At 41.8% G+C, this 24,405-nt stretch overlaps 2 protein-coding genes and 1 long non-coding RNA gene across 8 annotated transcripts in view; 1 reads left to right on the top strand and 2 right to left on the bottom strand.

The window, feature by feature from the left end:
• angel2 (angel homolog 2 (Drosophila)) overlaps window positions 1-5,811 on the bottom strand; it is a 45,825-nt gene extending 40,014 nt beyond the window's left edge. The window contains exons 1-2 of one of the 6 annotated variants that reach the window (XM_080200511.1): window positions 5,313-5,811; window positions 1,627-1,728 (exon numbers count right to left, since the gene is read on the bottom strand). In XM_080200511.1, the coding sequence (XP_080056637.1) occupies window positions 1,627-1,691 (65 nt within the window). In that variant the 5' untranslated portion in view covers window positions 1,692-1,728; window positions 5,313-5,811. Of the gene's footprint in view, window positions 1-1,626; window positions 1,732-4,824; window positions 4,982-5,312 lie in introns of those variants that run through there. The other 5 variants (XM_080200510.1, XM_080200513.1, XM_080200512.1 and 2 more) reach the window with 5 other exon arrangements.
• A 205-nt stretch (window positions 5,812-6,016) lies between these two features.
• LOC145350600 (uncharacterized) lies at window positions 6,017-16,981 on the bottom strand. The gene is made up of 2 exons (XR_013888229.1): window positions 16,878-16,981; window positions 6,017-6,269 (listed from the first exon to the last, which is right to left on the bottom strand). It is a non-coding gene; the product is annotated as an uncharacterized LOC145350600 (long non-coding RNA).
• Window positions 16,982-17,460: 479 nt separating this feature from the next.
• Window positions 17,461-24,405, top strand: part of rps6kc1 (ribosomal protein S6 kinase polypeptide 1) — a 154,151-nt gene continuing 147,206 nt past the window's right edge. The window contains exons 1-3 of the mRNA XM_080200515.1: window positions 17,461-17,650; window positions 18,803-18,838; window positions 23,975-24,095. Of these exons, the coding sequence (XP_080056641.1) occupies window positions 17,549-17,650; window positions 18,803-18,838; window positions 23,975-24,095 (259 nt within the window). The 5' untranslated portion in view covers window positions 17,461-17,548. The remainder of the gene's footprint in view (window positions 17,651-18,802; window positions 18,839-23,974; window positions 24,096-24,405) is intronic.

The raw sequence follows: 24,405 nt of genomic DNA on the forward strand, positions 1-24,405 counted from the left end.
AAATCTTATGGGGCAGAAAGAAGCTATTCAATCCATCGTGTCTGCACTAGATAAAAAAAGAGCAATTAGAATCTAGCCTCTTATTTTAAGCTCACTTTCCAGCACCCAGTCCATAGCCTTGAAGGTTACAGCACCTCAGATGCTGATCCAGGTAAATGATCCCTCATTTTGCTTTCATCAAAGCTTGGCATTTGTATCTAAACAATTTGGATGCAAAAAATGAAATATTTTATGCACATAACCAAAATCACAAGAAAAAAGGGTTGTTTATCATATCATAGAGTCTTCCAAACTCAGGATGTTTAGTTTTCAATTTGACATGAATCAGCTAATGGCCAAGGTCAGTGTTTAACTACAGAAAATTTAGAGTTTCATGTTACCTGAACTCAGCTACAAAGGCATTGAGATCAAAAGATAATTCAATTAATATGAATGTGATCCCAATAAATAGCTTGAATGTGAGAAAAAACATTTCTACAATTCCTGTTCAAATGAAAGGTCACCAGCTCAAAAATGTTAACTGTTTACTCTCCACAGTTGCTGCCAGGCTGAGTCATTGTTAAGCTCTTTTGTTTTTATTTCTACACTCCACGGTTATGTTTAGAGAATACATAGTATACAATAGTACATAAGAACATAAGAAATAGGAGCAGGAGTAGGCCATCTAGCCCTTCGAGCCTGCCCCGCCATTCAATAAGATCATGGCTGATCTGTTGTGGCTCAGTTCCACTTTCCCGCCCTCTCCCCATAACCCTTAATCCCCTCTCTTATCAAGAACCCATCAACCCGCTTCTTAAAAATATTTAGCGAGGCAGCCTCCACCCAACGGGCAGAGAATTCCAGAGATTCACCACCCTTTGAGTGAAGAAGTTCCTCCTCAACTCCGTTCTAAACCGCCTCCCCTTTATCTTGAGGCTGTGCCCCCTAGTCCTACTGTCTTTTTTGAGCGGGAAGAGTCTCTCCACCTCTATCCTATCCATCCCATTCATCATCTTATACGTCTCAATGAGATCTCCCCTCATTCTTCTAAACTCTAACGAGTACAAGCCTAGTTTATTCAGCCTCTCCTCATAGCTCAATCCCCTCAACTCCGGTATCAGCCTAGTAAACCTCCTCTGCACTCCCAAACGAAAGATGAAATTGTGGAAATCGCATAATTTATATGAGTTTTAGTCAAGTAATTGTGATTATATTAGTTTACTTTTGTAATTTAGTCCTATCAAAAAGTGTATTTTGTTCATTTTCTGTGTATCAGTTGAATAAATTAAAAGATTATACGCGGTCTCAAATCAAACTAGATGGGGAAGGAAAGGTGCGCTGTCCAAGGTTGTATTGAGAGCCAGGAATCCCAATCCCTGTTGGTGTTAAGTATCTAAGCTAAAGGTGTGTCAGCCGCACATTGGTTCACTCTCACCCACTACCCAGGACCACACAGGATTACTTGCACCCCAATACTTATAGCCCTGTAAAACTATACAATTTCAGAAAACTAGCAACACAAAGGAAGACAAACAACAATTTAGTGGAAACTAAAGTCTAGCCTTTTGTGCTAATTTCACATGGGATCTTTCAATCTGAAATGATTATGCTAGTCAATGTGGATATTAACACTAAGCGAATTCCTACCCTCTTATGTTCTGTGTATTCAGCCTAGCAGAGTACCCAAGAGGTGTGAATCTGTTGACATTCATTCTTCAAGAACTGCAGCAGAAACTGTTCTTCCAGGAGCTACTGAATCAAACTCACAAGTCAATATACATAAAAATGTAAAACAAAAAGAACCTATTATAGTTCTATATATCAGACATTTGATTATAAAATTTTTACTTTATTCTTTCATGGTATTTGGGTGTCAGCCTTTGTTGCCCATCCCTCTCTCTCTCTGTTAGTCCCTCAAAGCAAGGAGGATGCTTGCCAATCTGGAATTTGGAGTATTTTAAATATGGAGAGGCTCTTGCATTGCAGCTACAAATGGTTGCCCAGCCCTAATTGCCCTTGAGAAGGTGGTGATGAGTTGCCTTCTTGAGCTACTGCAATGATAGTCCTACAGAGGGTACGCCAGCAGTACTATTAGAACTTTTCTATAGTGGTTTGATAGGCCATTTCAGAGGGAAGTTAAGAATCATCCATGTTGCTTCGGTCTAGAATCACATGCAAACCAGGCCAGATAAGGGCACCTTTTCTCCTCGAAAGACGAGCCAGATGGAATTTTACAATTATAGCTTCATGTTCAATATTACTAAAACTAACTTTCAATTTCATGGTCGTACAGTACAGAAAAAGTCCTTCAGCCAACTGAGACTGCACTGACAAGGCTACACTAAATCTACATGAATCCCAGCACTTGGCCCATAGCCTTAAATGTTATCACATTTCAAAAGCTAATTCACTTACTTTTTAAAGGCTGTGAGGTCTCCTGCCTCTTCTACCCTGGAGAAAGTGCATTCCAGACTTTGACCACCCACTTTAAAAAAAGGTTTGCCTCAAATCCTCTACATATAATGCCCCTTGTTATTGACCCTTCAACTAAGGGGAACAGCTGCTTCCCATCCACCCTGTCCATACCGCTCATATACATCTCAATCAGATCCCCTTTCAGCCTTCTCTGCTCTAAAGAAAACAGCCCAAGCCTATCCAGTCTCTCTTCATAGCTCAAATGCTTCATCCCAGGCAACAGCCTGGTGAATCTCCTCTGCACCCTCTCTAGTCTGATCATATTCTTCCTATAGCGAAGAGACCAGAACTGCACAAGGTACTCCAGCTGTGACCTAACCAGTTTCGTACAGCTCCAACATTACCTCTCTATTCTTATAATCTATGCCTTGACTAATAAAAGCAAGTGTCAAAAATGCCTTCTTAACGACCCTAGTAACCTGTCCTGCTGCCTTTAGGAATCTGTGGAAAAGCACCCCAAGATTCCTGTTTTCGTCTGAGCTTCCTAGTGTCCTGTTATTCATTAAGTACTCCGTTGTCTTGTTACTCCTTCCAAAGTGCATCTCCTCACACTTTTCAGGGTTAAAAGCTATCTGCAAGTGATCCACCCATCTGATTAACCCATTTAAACTTTCTGCAACCTAAGACCATCTTCTTCATTATTAATCACCCTGTCAATCTTTACATCATCTGCAAACTTACTTACCATGCCCCCTCACATTCCCATCTATATTGTTTATATATAATCATATATAAAGGAATCTAGCACTAATCCCTGTATTTTGCCACTAGACACCAGTTCAGTCACACAAACAGCCTCCCACCATTCAGCCAGCTTTGGATCCAACTTGCCAAGTCACCCTGGATCCCATGTGCTTTTACCTTCTTTATCGGTTTCCCATGTGGGACCTTGTCAAAGGCTTTGCAAAATCCATCTAAACTACATCTACAGCATGACCATCATTTACACACCCTACTTGAAAAATTCAATCAAATTTGTCAGGCATGATTCCCTCTGTCTAAACTATGCTAACTATCCCTGATCAAACCTTACCCCTCCAAGTGGAGATTCATTCATTTAATTGAATTTAACTTTCATCCACCCATCTAGCGACTTGAACCTGTATCCCCCAGGGAAATTAACCTGGGCCTCTAGCTTATTAGCCCAGTGATATTAGTATTGTATCTTCATTTTCCACTTCACTTTTAATCAGTCCTTATTGTTGAAGGATCATGGAATTCCTAATAATTAGATTTAGCATCACAAAGCATTGGGAAATTAAAATCAAACTGAGCTGCACTTAGTATTGTGCAGAAATGTATCATAATACGGATAAAATTCAACGAAAATCAGCTTGTCACTCTCACTCAAGTATTGTGGTTGGCTGCTGTGTTCCAGTAAAAAAGTGTTGGCCCAAATCTTCTGATCAACAATAACTCCTGAGCAGATTTGTGAGACCCGACCCTCTTTATGATTTTTTTAAGTCGTATCTTTTGATCCTGGTTGAAGCATCAAAAGGTCACACAGGCTCTTCAGGAAAAGATTGTTGGACACAAGAGATGGAAGAAGAACAGATATGCCTCTTTTCACAACAGTATTCAGGTCTATTTTTACAGACCCATATCTTTCAGTGGGCGAGTTAGTGAACGGGTGAGGTGAGGCAAGTCAAGACAGAGGAGGTGGTGATCGGGGAACCACATATCAAACCTTGTAACATTCCTGAGTAACTACAAGCTCAAGGTGAATTGGCACAAATGTTTCTTCTATGAATTACCACCATTCTTTAGCAATAATTCATTGTTTTGCCATTTTACTTTAGTAAATTTAAACCTTTTAAAGGATCCTCCATTCAAAACATTTCACAACGGGCTGTGTGGAAGACCAGGCATTGATTAGTTTGCATTTACAGAGCACTTTTCATGACTACTGGATGTCACAAAACACTTTACAGCCAATGAAGTACTTTTGAAGTGTAGTCACTTGTGGGAAACACAAGAAACGTTCACTAAACTCCTATAAGCAGTAATGTGATAACAACCAGATTATGCTGTTGATTGAGGCAAAAGCAGAAAATGCTGGAAAATCTCAGCAAGTCTGACAGCATCCGTGGAGAGATAAACAGAGCCAACATTTCGAATCTGGCCGACCCTGGGTCAGAATTGTTTGCCCCTCGCTGAGGGGCCAGGGCACAGAGATGACCCTTTTTCCTCCCTCAGTTCTACACTGAATTGTCAGCCCTTGACTGTTGGGGCTAGAGGCCTGGACTGGGACTCGAACCCAGAACGAAGTAATTTAGCCAAAGGCCGGATTGGCACCAGCTGAGCCACAGAGCTCACGCCACTCAACGAGTGCCAGGATGCTCGAATTCAAAACAGTAAACCGCTACCTACGGTGTCAGTGACAGGAAATGGCCGTGTTTGCTTCAGAGCCCATATTATTGGTGACGGGGGTGTACTCCTTAGCTAACGCCTGTTTAATTAAAGCTGCCAGACTCAGCCGCCCCGGTCCCTTGACGTGCCGGCTCCAGGCCTCGGCTTCTCGCCCCGACCGAAGGCCGCAGGCAGCACACAAGGGGATGTTGCGCTTTGCACCCTGGGAGTTGTAGTCCACCAATTCCCGACTCGCCATTCCGGGCAGCGCGACGGCGTCAGCCCAAAGACTACAACAAGCGCATGCGCGCTACTCCGCTCACCATTCCTAACGGCACAGTGCGAGGGTCAATAAGCCGGGGAGGAGGGAGAGGACGAAGCGAAAGCCAAATCTCAGTGCATGCACCCATCGTTAACCGAGGCAAAAAAAAGACCATAAATTCAGGCCTTCGTATAAACGATAATCAGGGAGTTTTTTTGAAAAGATATAAATTCCAATATTAACTTACATGTGGACGTGCTTCATGACTGAGCCGGTGTTATCCCGGGTATGGAGCGTTGCTATTCCAGCCGAGGTGACAACTGAGCAGGTCTTCCACCACATTAACCATTAGCAGCCTCCCCAGGAGATGCTAAGTCTGCGGAAATGGTGCCCTCTGTTACAAAGGCCGGCGGCTTTGAATAGTCAGGGACCTCATCATGAGAGGCATCATTAAGTAACAAACCGGGAAGGGACCTTTGCAAAGACCTAACAGACTCGTTTCCGTGAAGGCATAACTAAATTCGTTCTAATTTTTTTTAAAAGACCAACGGTTGAAGCATTCACCCTAGCATTTGCTTTTTGATTTCAGTTACTTTGGATGTATTCTGGGTTTGTGACCATTTGGAACGCATCCCCGCAGACTTAAATTTTACGTGGGCTTGTTTCAAACGAACGCACGTTGATTATATTCAACGTGGACGCGGTCAGCGCTTACTTATTCACAACATTAATATTCCCAAACATATATATTTAACCAGTGTGATTTATGCCCATGACTGTTACAATCCCATCTTGTCATGATACTGAATACCTAACAAAGCTTAGTGAAGTAACACGTGTCATGCAAAAAAAAAGTCAGTTGCGTAAACCACTGTTCATTTTTTGTTATGTCACTGAACCAAGTGGCAAATAAGCTTTTGCATCATTAAACACTCCTTGGGTAGTACAGTATATTTGAATACTTGCTAAATAGTCATTTACTTTTCTGACAACAGTACAATACAGCTGTTGAAACCATTGTCAGTGCTTTTCCAGTTTTTCAAGCATCTATGGTATCTTGCTGACCTCCCCAGATTTAATCTTCATAAAGAAGTACTTTGTTTCTGAATTGCCTTATTCTAATTTTATGATTGTGTCTCTTGTTTTGGACGCTTCTGGATGACAGCATGTTAGAATCCATGGGGAAAGCCATCATTCCCATCATCTACAAGCAGAAGGGGAAAAGGGAAGAAATTAGACCCATTTCACTGTTGAATGATGTGGACTATAAACTTCTAGCCAATCTGGTCATGTTTGCTTTGAAGTTGGTGAACCATCCTGACCAGACCAGTGCAGTGCAGAAATAGAAACAGGAGTAGCCAATGCGCCCTTCAAGTTTGCCTAGTCATTCAATACAATCATGACTGATCTATACTGGCCTCAGCTTCTTTTCTGTTCCATTTCCCCATGACCCATTATTCCTTGATCTATCCAATATTTATTCACTTCTATTTTAAATACTTCTAATAACCCAGCCTCCACTACAGCGGGAAAATCCCTGATAGCCTTGAACTACTTAGGGATATGATCACCGACGTGCAGGAAAGGAGGGTGGATACCTGCGCCAATGCCAATAAGACAGTTGACAGAATATCGCACACCTACATGATGAATATACTCTCCAAAATGGGGTTTGAGGAGGGAATCTGCAATTGGATCCAATTGTTCTACACAATCATCAGTAACGCAGTTTCAATTGATGAGTAGGAATCAGAAAGCTGTCAGATCAAATCTGTAGTCAAAACAGAAGAATCACAGAACTCTACAGTGCAGGAAGAGGCCATTCGGCCCATCGAGTCTGCACCGACCACAATCCCACCCAGGCCCTAAGCCCATATCCCTACATATTTTACCCGCTACTCCCTCTAACCTACGCACCTCAGGACACTAAGGGGCACTTTTAGCAATGGCCAGTCAACCTAACCTGCACATCTTTGGACTGTGGGAGGAAACCGGAGCACCCGGAGGAAACCCACACAGACACGAAGAGAATGCGCAAACTCCACACAGACAGTGACCCAAGCCAGAAATTGAATGCAGGTCCCTGGAGCTGTGAAGCAGCAGTGCTAACCACTGTGCTACTGTGTTGCCCAGGCTGGGCTGCCCTCTTTCCTCTATCCTGTTTGTGTTTTCCAAACAGGTCAAAGCCTCCCCGTTAATGGACAACATCACTATCTTCTGTACAGATCTGATCTCAGAGTGCAGGTTCATGAATGTTTGTGACCAATTTGAACAGGCATTCGAGCCAAGGTAAATCTTTGCAAGACAAAGGTCATGCTGTTTGGGAACTGGGCCAACCAATTCGTTATGCCCTTCAGCATCAAGTCAGATTACCTGAAGGTGCTGGGGATATGGGTCAGAGCAGCTGAGAAATGTGTATGTTCAAATGTAAGTGAATCAAGGTTTATGCAGATAAGTTGGGAAAATGGGCAATACAGTAGCACAATGGTTAGCACTGCTGCTTCACAGCTCCAGGGACCTGGTTAGTGGGTAAATATATGGCAATTGGGCCTGGGTGAGTTAGTGATTGGTGCAGATTTGATGTGCCAAATGGCCCCTATCTGCACTATAGGATTCTATGGAGTTGAGGTCATGATTGAATGGCAGAACAGACTCAAGGGGCTGAATGGCCTACTCCTGCTCCTGGATCTTAAGGTCTTTTAGGAAGGAGAATATTATACACTGACTTTACATTCATGTTGATGTACATTTTTCACAGGATATGTCCCAGAAGAAATGCACATTGTAAGGTGTAATGCGGCTTACATGCTTTAATATTGTGTTCCTGCAGTAGTTTCTAGACAGTTTTATGTTTAATTCACACAGTGAATTAGAGTGGGCTAGGTGAAATTACATTCTTTGACATTATTTACTCGTTCTGAGCTTTGGAATGGGCTGGTAGATGTACAAATTTTTTAAATGTCACATAAACAGAGACTACTACTCATACACTACTCTGGTGCGGCCGCACTTGGAGTACTGTGTGCAGTTCTGGTCCCCACATTACAAGAAGGATGTGGAGGCTTTGGAGAGGGTGCAGAGGAGGTTTACTAGGATGTTGCCTGGTATGGTGGGGAGGTCCTATGAGGAGAGACTGAGGGATTTAGGGTTGTTTTCGTTGGAAAGAAGGCGGCTAAGAGGGGATCTTATTGAAACATATAAGATGATTAGAGGTTTAGATAGGGTGGATGGTGATAGCCTTTTTTCCTCGGATGGAGAAAGCTAGCACGAGGGGGCATGGCTTTAAATTAAGGGGGGGTAGCTACAGGACGGATGTCAGGGGTAGGTTCTTTACCCAGCGGGTGGTGAGGGATTGGAATGCCCTGCCTGCTGCAGTTGTAAATGCGCCTAGTTTGGGGGCGTTTAAGAGATCTGTGGATAGGTTTATGGACGAAAAGGGATTGGTATAGGCTAGTGGGTCATTGTTTTTGTAACTGGTCGGCGCAACATCGTGGGCCGAAGGGCCTGTTCTGCGCTGTAATGTTCTATGTTCTATGTTTTGAAAATAATATGAAAATTTGGGAAAGACTGCAATCTACATGGAAATCTACATGTATGTCAGTATCTGTGGATGTATATCAGTAGATCTAGACCTTTCCCATTGCTGAGGCTTGTTTGTTTACTTACTATTCATTCAGACTTCTAACCGTACCCTCAAATTTTGATACTCTAGGTCATGCACTGGCCACATGCATCTACAAGATCTACATGATCTCTCTATTACACTTTCGGAGATTGAATATAGATTGCCGTGTACCTCTACAGAGAATTACTAGCATTCACATTTAACAATGGTTCAGAATCATGAATGTGCACCTAAGAAATAAACAGGTGAATTGATGGGCTCAATTCTGGATCACTTTGCACACCCAGAGACACAATGGCTGAAATAAGTCAATAGCAGCAACAATCTCATATAGATAAGCTCTTCGATTACTTGGACTTGGACTCTATCAACTTTCTCTGATTTCCATGCCAAATATTTTAAATATCCAGACAATGTTGTAAAAGTGTGGATAAAATTTCCTAGAATTTGCAAGCATCAAATTAATTATTTCAGGTATTTTCATTAAAATTCATTTAAATACGGACACTTAAAAGCCTGTACTTTTGTGTTAATCAGGTAGTTTTTACTTTGAAGTCTATGTTAGCTAATCTTTTCTTCCCCGAACTATATTATAACCTGATTTACATCATCTCTTGTATGGCAGATTTGTATAGCTGGATTGTCCTCAGGGATCATAATCTATATGTATTGAGGTCTCATATGGTGCATGATGTAATTCACGAGTTAAGTAACTGCAGAGCACTATGACTTATATTTGACCTCCTTGTGGAAATAATTAGTATTCTCTTGACTTCACCCATTGTGACATGGCGGCACGCTCTTGTCAGGTGGTGACTACACAAGAAACTGCAGACAGCAAGTTCACCCTTCACTTTGTCAGAGTTCCTGAAGAAGCAGTTCAGTGCCCTTATTTTATTCATTCGAGATCATTCCCTGTTTATTTCCGGTTGTCTCTTTTCCTTTTGTAGTGCTAATGTTTCTTTTAGTTGTTCTCTTGCATGGGACGGGAGGATATTTCATAGAACCTCTGCTCAGAAGATTAACCACTTGTAATACCAAAGAGAAGAAAGAACATAAGAAAAAGGAAATAGGAGCAGGAGTAGGCCATCTAGCCCCTCGAGCCTGCCCCGCCATTCAATAAGATCATGGCTGATCTGTCGTGGCTCAGTTCCACATTCCCGCCCTCTCCCCATAACCCTTAATCCCCTCGCTTATCAAAAACCCATCAACCCGCGTCTTAAAAATATTTAGCGAGGCAGCTTCCACCACTTCAACGGGCAGAGAATTCCAGGGATTCACCACCCTTTGAGTGAAGAAGTTCCTCCTCAACTCCGTTCTAAACCGCACCCCCTTTATCTTGAGGCTATGCCCCCTAGTCCTACTGTCCTTTCTGAGCGGGAAGAGTCTCTCCACCTCTATCCTATCCATCCCATTCATCATCTCATACATCTCAATGAGATCTCCCCTCATTCTTCTAAACTCTAACGAGTACAAGCCTAGTTTATTCAGCCTCTCCTCATAGCTCAACCCCCTCAACTCCAGCATCAGCCTAGTAAACCTCCTCTGCACTCCCTCCAAGGCCAAAATATCCTTGTGTAAGTGCGGCGACCAAAACTGCACACAGTACTCCAGCTGCGGCCTCACCAGTGCCCTATACAGCTGCAGCAAGACCTCCCTACTTTTACATTCAATCCCCTTCGCTATGAAGGCCAGCATCCCATTAGCCTTCCTGGCCACCTGCTGCACCTGCAGGCTGGGTTTTTGCGACTCATGCACAAGGACCCCGAGGTCCCTCTGCACCGTCGCCTGCTGCAGTTTTTCGCCACGTAAGTAATAGTCCTTCCTACCATTATTCCTACCAAAGTGGACCACCTCGCACTTGCCAACATTAAATTCCATTTGCCAGTTTCTGGCCCATTCGCCCAGCCTATCTAGATCCTTCTGTAGACTCTCCACATCCTCCGTGCAATTTGCCGTTCCACCAATCTTGGTGTCATCAGCAAATTTCGACACCATACACTCGGTTCCCTCCTCCAGATCATCTATATAAATGGTAAATAGCTGAGGCCCCAGCACCGACCCCTGGGGCACTCCACTAGTCACCAACTGCCAATCCGAATAGCAGCCATTGACCCCCACTCTCTGCCTCCTATTAGACAGCCAATCCTCTATCCACGCTAACACCCTACCCCCAACTCCATGCCCCCTTACCTTCTGCAATAACCTCTTGTGAGGTACCTTGTTAAACGCCTTCTGAAAATCAAGAAAGACCACATCCACCGGCTCTCCTCTATCCACCGCCCTAGACACATCCTCATAGAACTCCAATAAATTTGTCAGACACGACTTCCCCTTAACGAAACCGTGCTGCATCTGCTCTATCAAGCAATTCCCCTCAAGATGCCTCGCTATTTCCTCCTTGATGACGGATTCTAACATTTTACCTACAACAGACGTTAAACTAACCGGCCTATAATTCCCTGCCTTTTGCCTGCCACCCTTCTTAAACAACGGCGTAAAATTAGCCGTTTTCCAATCTTCCGGCACTTCCCCGGAATCCAGCGACGTTTGGAAAATAACCACCAAGGCATCCACTACCACCTCCGCCATTTCTTTCAGAACCCTCGGATGCATTCCATCCGGTCCTGGGGACTTGTCCACAATCAGTCCCTCCAGTCTGTCGATCACCGCCTCTCTAGTAACAATAATGTCATTGAGACCCTCCAGTCCTACCATCTTTCCATCGCTAACACCCGGCAAATTATTCACGTCCTCCTCCGTGAAGACCGAAAATAAAAAAAGTTACTCAAGGCCTCAGCCACTTCCCCATCCCCTACCACTAGGTCCCCCGTCTCATCCTCTAAGGGTCCAACGTTCACCCTAGCCAGCCTCTTCCCTTTTATATATTTATAAAAACTCTTGCTATCCTTTTTTATATTAAGCGCTAGCCCATCTTCATAGTTTCTCCTACCCTTCTTTATCAACTTCTTTGTCAATCTTTGTTGACATTTAAACCTCTCCCAATCCTCTTCTCGCCCACTACTCTTAGCTACTCTAAACGCCTCCGCTTTTAATTTAACACTTTCCTTCACCTCCTTTGTTATCCATGGCTTATTACCTCTCCTCCTACGGTCCTTTTTAACCATCGGAATAAATTTCTGCTGAGCACCAAGAAAGATCTCCTTAAAGGTCCTCCACTGCTCCTCAGCAGACCTACCTTCCAACGCGCTCCCCTAGTCAACATTTGCCAATTCTTCTCTCATCCTACTGTACTCCCCTCTGTTCAAACAAAGGACGTGTGTCCGGGAACCCACTTTCTCCTCCTCCATCTGCACCAGAAACTCCACCATACAATGATCACTCTCCCCAAGAGGATCCTTCACCACAAGGTCCCTAATTCTACCCGCCTCGTTACATAACACCAGATCCAAGATAGCTGGCTCCCTCGTCAGCTCCAACACACACTGTTCAAGGAAACTATCCCAGCAGCATTCCAAGAACTCCTCCTCAAGCCCACCGCGTCCAACATGGGTCGACCAATCAATATGTAGATTGAAATCCCCCATAATTATCGCTGTTCCATTCCTGCACGCCGCACTTATTTGCGTGTTAACAGCCTGCCCCACCTCCAGATCATTATTTGGGGGCCTATAGACGACACCCACCAGCGTCTTCCTCCCTTTGCTGTTCCTAATCTCCACCCACAACGATTCCACTTTCTGCTCTTTGGTTCCTATATCATCCCTTGCTACCACCCTGATGCTATCCTTAATCAGCAGAGCTACGCCCCCCCAACTTTTTCCTCCCACCTATCCTTCCTAAACACCTGATACCCCTGGACATTCAGCTCCCAGTCCCTGTCACCTTGCAGCCACGTCTCTGTAATGGCCACTAGATCATATCCATTTGTGCTGATCTGAATAATGGTGTTTTTATTTCACACATTCTTTATGTTTACTTGCCTCCAGACTGTATATTAAGAATTTCAATGATTGCAGAAAATACAAACAAATTCCTTCTCCTGCTCATTCAGAGCTGAAGCAATGAGCCAATAACATTAAGGCTTGAGGTCAGATGGATAAGCAACACATGCCACATCTAATCGGAAAATAAGATTCACAGATAGAACAAAATGCATACAATGCATATAGGAGCCAACTTCCTTTGTTCTGCAGAGACTGTTGCATGATGCATTTGTTGCACAATGCCATAAATTCAAGATTGTTGCACAGTCATAAATGAACACATCTTAAAGGGAATGTTTGTTGTGTACAACCTATTCTTGCACTGTGCAGTATATTCTGAATTCCAGAATTAGTGAGGCAAAGACCTCACTCTACTTTTTAAATAAATTTACATATTATTATTGGCTAATTTTTAAAATAAAAAAAGGACAAAGATTTTTCAGTGACTGGGACCATGAGTTGCTCAGACTCAAACTGGCATTCAGAGAAGCTGTGACCTTGTTATCCCTGAAGATATAACAACATGGTAAACTACAGTAGAGCAAGTTTCAAGGGAATTGTACAAAGGTAATTTACACTTCCTAAGCCAGGTCTGACAAACAATGACTGCCAGTCGGCTGGGATAAAGGATGCTGAAATCTCTTGAAATTCTTAATGGTTGAAATATTAACACTCTTAAGAATCCAAACTAAGGAATATACATCCTTGGTCAAAACTAAGGTGGAGAAGTAGGAGTCATGTCACAAGAACCCCTTAGATGGGAGGACAGTTACCCTGTCTTGCTGTACTGCTAATCTGTCTATCATCATTCCATCTAGCAAACAGTGCTTTGGCCAGGTTTAAACAACTGGTTCCATTTACACAGTTTCTACTGGAACTTTTGTAGCAACACCTACAAGACTAATTCCCATGCATATCCCATCATGGAAGTCATCTCTACTGGAAAAGTGAATTACCTGGAACTCATCTCCAGCCTGCCGACTTCTGTGAAAAAATACACCATTGAACTTTGATTCTGGTCTCTGGGCTCACACAAAACAATCATTCTTTATTCTGTGGTTTGTACTCTGTAATCCTCTTTCTCTATCCCCTCTTTTATTGTATGAGTGTAAAAGGAGGCTATGTTACAAGTCCTTCTGTTGTGTTTGAGTGTATGCAAATAAACTAACCCTCTGAGTTTACCTTATCTTGAATTTGCTGTGGGGTTATTAATATAAATTTGGAGTAGGGAAAATACACTACCATTTTATAAAGGGGAAAATAAAAATCCAAATATTCCTTTCATATTTATGGACTGATGAAGAGAGGAAAAATCAAGGCTGTTTAAGTTTAACCTCTGCCTGTCTGTAACAGGGAACATTGAACACTACAATAATTACTTTGGTTAAAATTACACTATTGAAGCACATACAACTGTGATTCCATTGGGGAGGAAAATAATTTCAGGTGGGTGTATCACATCACCTTTCAGTTCTCCTCCAAGTCACCCTCAACCATGACTTGGAAGTATATCACCATTCCTTTCCTTTCACTGGTTCAACATCCTGGAACTTCCTCCCTAACAGTACTGTGGGTGTACCTGCACCACAAGGACTTCAATGGTGCAAGAGGCACTCACCACCTTCTCAAGGGCAATTAGGGATGGGTAATTAATGTTGGCCTAGCCCATGATGCCCACATCCCAGGAATGAATAAAAAATGATATGGCAACTGGACTTTGGAGTAGGGAAATTTATCCCATCATGGAAGTCATCTCTACTGGAAAAGTGAATTACCTAGAACTCATCTCCAGCCTGCCGACTTCTGTGAAAGAATTATACCATTGAACTTTGATTCTGGTCTCTGGGCTCACACAAAACAATCATTCTTTATTCTGTGGTTTGTGCCCTGTAATCCTCTTTCTCTATCCCTTCTTTTATTGTATGAGTGTAAAAGGAGGCTTTTACACACACGCAATCTGTGATGTTGGTTTTTTAAAACAAAGGTTTTGGGCAATAGTCACTTTACACACAACATGGAACATGATGACAGAACGGTGTAGTTGGCGTTCAGCTGCTGCCTCTCTTAAGCTTGATAGCTGTAAGAGAGGCAGCAGCTGTGAAAAACAACAGAAAATGATTAAAATTTCAAACTACTGCTTTGTACAGGACATCGACAGCTGAGTGAATCATTATGGCTTCACAGAACACTACAATGCTGATAGAGGCCCTTCGGCCCATCAAGTCTGCACTGAACACAATCCCACTCAGACCCTACCCCAAATCCCTACATATTATACCCACAAATCCCGCTAACCTATGCATCCCTCAACAGTAAGGGGCAATTTCTTAACATGGCCAGTCAACCTAACCCACACATCTTTGGACGGTGGGAGGAAACCGGAGTACCCGGAAGAAACCCATCTAGACACGAGGAGAATGTACAAACTCCACACAGACAGTGACCCAAGCCGGGAATCAAACATAGGACCCTGTAACTGTGAAGCAGCAGTGCTAACCACTGTGCTATTGTGCCACCCAAATATTTCAGTGCTTTCATTGAGACGAAGGGTGTTTTGAGAGTGAATCAGAATTTCTTCAAGTCTCAATGGTAGTATTATTAGGTTTCCACAGTGTAGCAAGAAATTTGAACAAAAGAGTAGCAACTCTGTTATCCACGTTTGGTGAAAAAATGCTGTAGGTTGTATCGGATGCTAGACCTCACTGAGGAGCAGAAAGGCCAGATTTGTGAAATTTGAGCGGCTTTGAAGACCAATTTGAGCTTATGTTAATGTTATTTATGAATGCTATGGCCTGAAGTTTCACTACAACAGGTTTTCTATCATAATGAAAATGGCAGACGCACCCCAAAATCAGGGTGGCATGGTAGCACAGTGGTTATCACTGCTGTTTCACAGCTCCAGGGACATGGATTCGATTCCTGGCTTGGGTCACTGTCTGTGTGGAGTTTGCTCATTCTCCTTGTGTCTGCATGGGTTTCCTCCAGGTGCTCTGGTTTTCTCCCACATTCCAAAGATGTGTGAGTTAGGTTGATTGGGCATGCTAAAAATTGCCCTTAGTGTCCTGAGATGTGTAGGTTAGAGGGATTAGTGGGTAAATATATAGGGGCACGGGGGTAGGGCCTGGGTGGAATTGTAGTCGGTGCAGACGCGATGGGCTGAATGACCTCTTTCTGTTCTGTAGGGTGTCTATGATTCTATGTTGCTGAAGTGCGTCCATGCAAACCATCAAGGAATCAAGTTCAGGCTGGAGAGGCAAGAGAAATGCTACATTGGCAAGGGCATTGAAATGAAAGACCACATCAGCCAGTGCAGTGCTTGTAATGAACATCAAACTAAGCAAGCTAATGAGCTGCTCATCACATCCTAGACTGAACGTAGATGAAGTCTGGCATACACTTCATTAATCTCAGAGAAACTGATTATTTAAGTTTTTTAGTTTATTTATTGGTGTCACAAGCAGGCTTACATTAACATTGCAATGAAATTCCCTGTGAAAATCCCCTAGTTGCCACACTCCAGTGCCTGTTTGGATACACTGAGGGAGAATTTAGCACGGCCAATGCACTTAACCAGCGCCTCTTTCGTACCATGGGAAGAAAATGGAGCACCTGGAGGAAATGCATGCAGACAGGGGGAGAACGTGCAGATTCCACACAGACAAGCCAGAAATCAAACCTGGGTCCCTATAGGACTATTGTAGCCAGAAGTAGTAATAGGAGTGACCTAGGGGGGTGGCCCAGTGGTTAGCAGTGCTACTTTACAGTGCCAGGGACCTGGGTTCCATTCTGGCCTTGGGTTACTGTATGGAGTTTGCACATTCCCCTCATGTCTGCATGGGTTTCCTCTCACAGTTCAAAGATGTGCAACTTAGGTTGATTGGCCATAGTAAATTGCCCCTTAGTGTCCCAGGTTAGGGGGACTAGTGGGGTAAATAAGTGGAGTTACAGGGTTAGGGTGTGAGTGAGATGCTCTATTTCAGACAGCAGGTGCAGTCTTGATGGGCCAAATGATCTCCTTCTGCACTGTAAGGATTCTATAAGATTAAAATAAAGTGACAGCCAAATTTCACGTTGATAAAGCTCCCAAATTATTGTTAGAGCTGAGAGCTGGAAAGCCAGTCAGCAAATATTCAATGTACTCAACAAAGGTTACGCCGCATGGCAAATTAGTATCTGTGTAGAGTTGTCACCTCAATTGTACAGGAATAAGTTGAACAACCAGATCTATTGTCGCACCTACCTGCAATTGGAGAACCTGTTCCTTCACTGCAAGCAGTTGATGAGGCAGATTTGATTTCGCCAACTGAACAAGGAACTGATGGGTCATCAGTCCTAGAGGTCAACTGTTCCCCAACAAATGCAATCGATCAGCAGCAACAATTACCACAGCAGTAACCACAATCCCCAGGGAGGCAATGTCACCCCTGGGACACCACTTGAACAGCCAACAACTCACATGTGTACCATTATAAGACCTGAATGCTTTAAAGATTAAATGCACAATGCATGTAATGGGATAAATGAAATTCGAACAGACTAGAAAGAGCACACAGTTTTTTGTTCATGCAGCATAAGTTATCTCTGTGGTCTTTGCATGTTGAGAAACTTACGAATGGTAGGGCATGCAATAGTGTTCCTTTTCATGAAAAGGGAGGTGTTTGGGTGAATACCTTTCTACACTGTGGCTTGACACATTCATGTGACCTCTGGCATTATTTTATGGAATTAAAGGTTAGGGGGCAGTGGCCATTTTACTCACAACATAGGGAACAATAATATTGGAAACTGCTCTCTATATGAAATCACAGGACTAGGGACGTACAGGAAATGGGCGGCGGGGACAAGAGAGTGAGGAAATGATGTAAAAAGAGTACTTTAACACAGACACTGCGGGCCGGGGGCTGACAGATCATGTTATCACAGAAAAACAAAGGGGAGTTGGCTCGCTTTTACACGATAACCGATCCGAAGAGACACAGGAAAGGCTACACGGTGTACAAAGTGACAGCACGGGTGAGTTGCACCCTCTTGAGCACGGAGGAGCTTTCAGTGCAGCCGGTTTGTTTTGGTGCTTTGTGTCTGCAGAAAGGTGTTTGCAGCTGAGGCAGGGGGTGCTGGGTTGGGCTGAAGCTGGGGGTCAGGCTTCCCTCGCCAGCTTCTAAAAAGGGACAGTTATGAACGCCGCCCTTGCGACATCGTGCACACATTCTGTAAACCGTAAGAGTGAGGATTAACAGCAAACCCCAGTCATGTCAGATTATTGCCTCACTCTCCCTTTTATAGAGAGAACAGCAAACCCAGGATGCCAGATTTCTGCCTCACTCTCCCCTTTTATATCGAGAGAACAGCAAACCCAACCATGACGGATTACTGCCCCACTTTCCCCTCTATAGACAGAACAGCAAACCCAACTATCTGAGATTACTGCCTCACTCTCCCTTTTATATCGAGAGAATAATAAACCTGGCTATGTCAGATTATTGCCCCACTCTCCCTTTTATAGAGAGAACAGCAAACCAAGAATGCCAGATTTCTGCCTCGCTCTCTTTTATATGGAGAGAACAACAAACCCAGTCATGTCAGATTATTGCTTCACTTTCCCCTTATCTGAAGAGAACAGCAAAACCAGTATGTCAGATTACTGCTTCACTCTCCCTTTTTATAGATAGAGAACAGCAAACCCAATATGTCAGATTACTGCTTCACTCTCTTTTTATAGAGAGAGAACAGCAAACCCAGTATGTCAGATCACTTTCCCCTTTATATAGATAAAAAAATCTCATGATAGTTTGTTTATGGCACTAACAATTAATGGTACAAGATATTATAAAGTGTTTGTGTCTGTATCAAAATGTTGGTCTCAACGTTTGCTGCTACTTATAGCATATTTGTTCTTTTACATTGGTGTTTCTGTGCCACTGTAATACAGCAATTTACACCATCTACAAATGCTTCAACCCACAAAATACTTGTTTGGTTTCTGCAGCAGGGTTACAATCAATTTTATTTCTGGATGTAATTATACAGGTTCACCCAGATGAGGTGGTGCTGTAACGCACCATATGTATTTTGAGTGGATTTGCAATTGGATATTCTTAATTGATATTGAATAATTTACTGAATGTGTGCTGTTTTTCACTCATTGGTTTCTTTATTTTTAAACAGGTTGTTTCAAGAAAAAATCCAGATGAGGTCCAAGAGGTAATGAGCTACCAAACATTGAACATGAGTTAGACATCGTGGTTCACAAATCTGATGTAGTTATTTTTATGGAATGAATGATTCTGCACAGAAGAGTAGAGATAACAGTTGATTTTGATATGTGAACAAGCTAAAAATAATTTGAATTGCAATTGGGGGTGGGAAGCATGAAAACATTTGGTCATGGCAGTTTGGTATTTTGTGCATACAGCTGTAAGGAAATCAGCTATTTCCATCAACTGAGTGTACAAAGGGCCATAATTTAACAGACAACTATTTTGCGAGCCCTCCCTAAACTTGGTGCAGTAAACTTAGCTTTTTTTCCCCTTGTCTATGAAAGCCAATTGTTCAGAATTATTGTTTTCTAATGTATTTTTCCACTAAGAAGCAGTTAACTAACGATGTAATGAACTTCATTAGCAGGATATCATATATGCTGGCACAAACATGCAACATATCATTCCATGAGAACATGACATTGCCAAAACACTCATTATGTTGGCCCCCAAATACATACTTTTGGATACATTTTTCTTCTTGCTGTAGCCTAAAAGCCTGCACTTCTCACTCTTGTGGAGAAGCAAAGGTGCTTATCACTGAGCTTGAAGAAAGCTACCAGTAAAAGTAATCTCTGTGGCATGGAGTTTTCCTTTCCTGGCAGTTGTTTGAATCTAGTACTAAGGAGATTTCCATGCGCCTAGCGAGAGTGACAGAATCAAGCAGGGTAAGGAATCAATCACATCAAAGTATTCTAATAGACAAGAAGATGCAAACAGATTATCTTTCACTTTTAATTCAGTTTTGCAGAGAGTGAAATAAATGAGACAAATGCATGGTTAAAGCTAGAAGCTGAAACGTCACAACTTAAAAATAAGATTTATTTTTATTATAGTGGAAAAATTCAATAGTGTACAAATATAAAATTAGTTTTTCAAGTCTACAGATTTTCTTCCATAATAATGATGAACCTAGTATGCCATTAAAAACCCAGTTACACCTTATACAATTAGGTTTTTACAGTGAGGCAAATGACATAGAAGTTCTCATCAGTTCAGTGATTTTTAATAGGTAACAGTCTGCAGAGATTTCAACAGCATGCAAAGGAAAATTGTAGGATCACTGTAGGTATTTCTGGATTTCCTTGTTTAGCTGCATATGTATGGACTCCCGATATTGCTGTCAGGTTCAGAAGAGTCATGATGGTGAATTTTGACCTTATCCCTACTGTAAACTCTGGGCCTTGCAATTCTTACTGCTTTCCAAATGGAAAATTGTCTGAAAGAATTTTAAATATGTGACTCAAGTTTGTATTCACAACAGACTTTCAACATTAGCCTCATTTCCCATATTTATTTCTTGTCAGCCTACTTGGGGATAATACTGGTACAATTCATTCAGAAAAAATGTTCAGATCATTGTATTGTTGATAAGTGTACAGCATTTTACTTAAATTATGTAAATTCTGTTCTCAAATTATCTATGTTCTTTGTATCCTTTAATTCATCCTTGGTGTGTTGAATACCTTGTATGCTCTTGCTAAGAAATTTATTTCCATGTTTCTGATGAAATGTTTCAAATCTGAGGTTGAATGGCTGCTGACCTCCTCCAAAGAAATCAGCCAGCAAGTTCCCAATTTCCAGTTATTCATAAATCAGACTACAAGGTAGATGAAATTCCTCATATTCTTGCTGAACTTAATTGTCTCCTATAATCTTCATCCATTTTCTTTAAACATGATCAATTTGAATACTAAAAGAAAGAAAGACTTACATTTATACCGCACTTTTCATGCCCGCTGGGCATCTTGAAGTGCTTTACAGCCAGTAAAGTACTTTTTTTAAGTATAGTTGCTTTTGTAATGTGGGAAATGAGGCAGCTAGTTTCTGCTCAACAAACTCCCAAATGTGCCAATGACCAGATAATCTACAGCATTTTTTAAATTTCCATGAGTTGGAACAGATATACACTCCGCTTGCTTTTCCACAATCACAAAGCATTGATGCCAGAAGCAACTCCACTGTGGGACTTTGGGTCCAGAACGGCAAATAAGATTCTGTACTCTGACAGTATCTTGCTGCCCCAGTTTTGAATTTATCTAATTTCTTGACAGATGGTTTCATCTTGTTGAGAAATGTAATTTAATTGTTTAAAAATATAATTCTGGATTCTAAGCTTGCCTGACTGCATTTGTCAGACTCGAATTGTACTTTTATCAGGAATTTTCCCATTCCATTTAAAAAGTAAGGTTGTTACATCACTGGGGCTTAATCGTTAGGAAAACAATGTAAATCATTAAAGGGCTTGTGGGGAGTGGTGGCGGGGTGGGGGGGACAGATGTCAAATCTACAGAGGTGACAAAAATCAAAACATATGTAGATAGGTTGTAGTGATGGATTAAACTTCACACAGAGAAATATAAAATAATGCACACTAGAAGAAAAGGTGGGACTGTACATATCAATGGTGTTAAAATAAGAAATGTAGGCTAATCAACTGAGCCTTAACTAAATCCAGTCACTATGGAACATCAAACAACAAAGCAAACAGCACTGAGGACAGGTCAGAACACTTTCTCTGAATCCATGATGGTGCTTTGTTTAAATCACACTTCTAGCTTTGTGTTGCTGTGCTCACCAATAAACAAAGAAAAAAATCAAGTCTTGGACGTAGTGCCAAGCAAGTGACTCTGGGTTTATCAGTTTTGAGGGAAAATGAAGGTAGTTTTGGACAAAGTTGTTATAAGTATACGTACCAGCCTATGAATTGGGAGTGGGTTAGCCCTCAAATTGGTATGATTATGACTGATCTGATTGTAGTCTCAACAAAACTTTCCTGCCTACCCCTGATACGCTTTCACTGTCATGTCAGTGAAGAATCTTATTTTAACAATGTTCAGTGGCTGTTATGTTGACCATGAAAAACACAGGCAAATCATCGATAGATCTCCCTGCGGGATTTGTGGAGTATGAACTCCCCTATTGAATGAGCAGGGGGTCACCCTATGCGAAACAAACAGCGGGGGCTTAAAACTCGCTTCATCAACCCAGACCATTATTTTGTGGGTACCGGGGCTTGGACTTGTGAACTGTAAGCCATATATGTGGCTGTTTTCCATTCTGTGGATAAAGGGATTTATACAAGATGATGGAAGAATGGCCTTGGCAGATTATTATAATGGCCCTGTCTGCACCACTGTCTAGGGAAGAAAATTCCACAGACTCTCAACCCTTGAGGAGAAAATAAATTCTCATCTGTGTCTCAGATGGGGAGACCCCTTATTTTTAAAATTGTGTCCTCTAGTTCAAGTCTTTCCCAAAAGAGGAAATATCCTTTCAGCATCCACCCTGTCAAGTCCCCCAGGACGTTGTATGTTTCAATGCGATCACTCCTTGATCCTTCTAAACTCTAGTAGATACAGACCCAACTTGTCTTGTCTTTCCTGAGAAGATAACCCTTTCAATGCAGCATTAGTAACCCATAATAATACAGATAAACCAAGATGTTCTTTCAAAGACTGATGAACTCATGGAATTGGTTTTCATGAGTGATAGCGACATGTGCTGTGTAATTATTCAAATAAAAAACTGCTGGATTCTCTGATAGGTTGGGGCTTTCTGATTGGTTCTGATAGGAAAACTTTACTGTTATATTTAAAGCTAAGGAATCCTCAAATGCATAATTTAATGAACTATAAGTTTTAGTTTCCTTAACAATTCTTTTGGGGGTTGAGGGAATGTTTGGGAATTAGTCTGCCAAGCTTACGACCAACAGGAGGTGATGGAGAGTGCGTATGCTTTGCCATTTTCTGTGTCTGCCTTGGGAGGAAATGCTGGCTTATGTTTGGTTTTGTTTCTGACAGATCTAGCTAAAATTAAACCCAGTTTGATATGTGTGTGTGTTTGGGGCGGGGTGGCTAGCTGATTATGGTTACACAGACCCAATGCACTAAGACAGCATCATGCATATTTTGTGCATGAAATTCAAGCAGTACTTCAGTTGCAAAAATTTAGGTTTTTTAAATTGTTTCATGCAAAAATATTGCCCTTGAGAATTTATTAGATTATTTCAAAGGCCAAGTCATATCTGTAATTCACTTGAAATCTGAAACCACCATTCAATTAAATTGTCCTTGTACAAACAATGATGCTTAGGGTTCATTTAATTAACAAGCTGGAAGTTAAAAGGTACATTGCTTGTTTGCGTATATCTCAATCTAATATTCAACTACTTTGCTTACTTCAAAATGGTTTGTATAATACGTTTGAGTTTTGAGTTGAATTTTTTTCCCAAATGCATTGATTTTCCTATCTATTTTTAAACCCTGTTGCTTTACATACCGAAGGTATTGCAGATTTAAATCACTCATTTATGTTGTTAAAAGGCAAAGACAGCATTTCATTTTTATGGTTAATCAATATAACTCATTTCCTAAAATATGTGGCGCAGCTCTGTGAGGGACATTTTTGTCATTGAGGTTTATGGGCTGGGCACAGTAAGTTTGGAAAAACAACCCAGCGCTTTGCACTGAGGCTGATGTGCTGTCAGTTGCAGTAATCACTTCGTCTGTGCAATTTTCTTGCAGTTTCAAATTTATTCTAGTAGCACATATTGTTACATTACTAGTACCTTAAGGGTCCACTCTCAGATTTGGGGGGAGGAGGCAAATATGTCATCTCAGTTTTACCACTTTCTCTCTTGAAGGCAATCATTCTGGGGTATGGTTTTGTGAGTTCTGCTAGCCACTTTTAACATATTAGTCTCAATGCTGAATGGCACTGACTATTTGATCTCGAAGGACATCTCCACCATGTTCTGTGTTCACTGGATCTTCACAAGTGAACTTGTTAACAGGGGTCAGTGATAACATTTGACAGATTCTTCCCCTACACTCCAGGGGCTGAGGCCAATTGTAGTTTTAAGTCTGTTCATGATTAACTGACTTGACCCCAGACCAGGGATGGAACTGATCTAGACAGCATAGTGCTACATTGCCTGGTACACTTAGCCACTGTTGGGACAACTCTAGAACGATGTATTAAAGTTTTTTTTTGTCAATGTAGCTGCTTTAATTTACTGTGTGAAAGTGCAAATAGCCATATTGGTTTGCTAATAACTGACTTTCCCCCCTTGTTTCAGATAGTAGTTTGGAAACGTTACAGTGATTTTAAGAAACTTCACAAAGAGCTCTGGCAGCTTCATAAAACTTTATACAGGCATCCAGAATTATTTCCACCTTTTGCTAAAGGAAAAGTTTTTGGTAAGGCAGTTATATTTTATTTCTAATTGTTTCAAAAATGCAGTGCCAGAATTTTGTTTCTGCTTTTACTGCAAAAACTTACAATGCCAGCTAGAGTGATCCTTCAGTTTATAATCATAGGGAATACGCTGCTCTATATGCATAAATTACATTAGTCTTGACTAGATATAATCACTGTGTGTGCTTTTGAGTTTTGAAAATTTGTCCTGTGTGCTATGGAAATGCAGTACTGTAAGGCCTGAGGTTGTGGGGTCAGCAGACAAAGCAGCAAAATGGATAGAAAACTAGCTACAAGACAATAAAGGGGAGG

The sequence above is a fragment of the Carcharhinus amblyrhynchos genome, chromosome 12, assembly GCF_965287045.1.
Source record: "Carcharhinus amblyrhynchos chromosome 12, sCarAmb.v2.hapA, whole genome shotgun sequence".
In the NCBI taxonomy this organism is placed as follows: domain Eukaryota; kingdom Metazoa; phylum Chordata; class Chondrichthyes; order Carcharhiniformes; family Carcharhinidae; genus Carcharhinus; species Carcharhinus amblyrhynchos.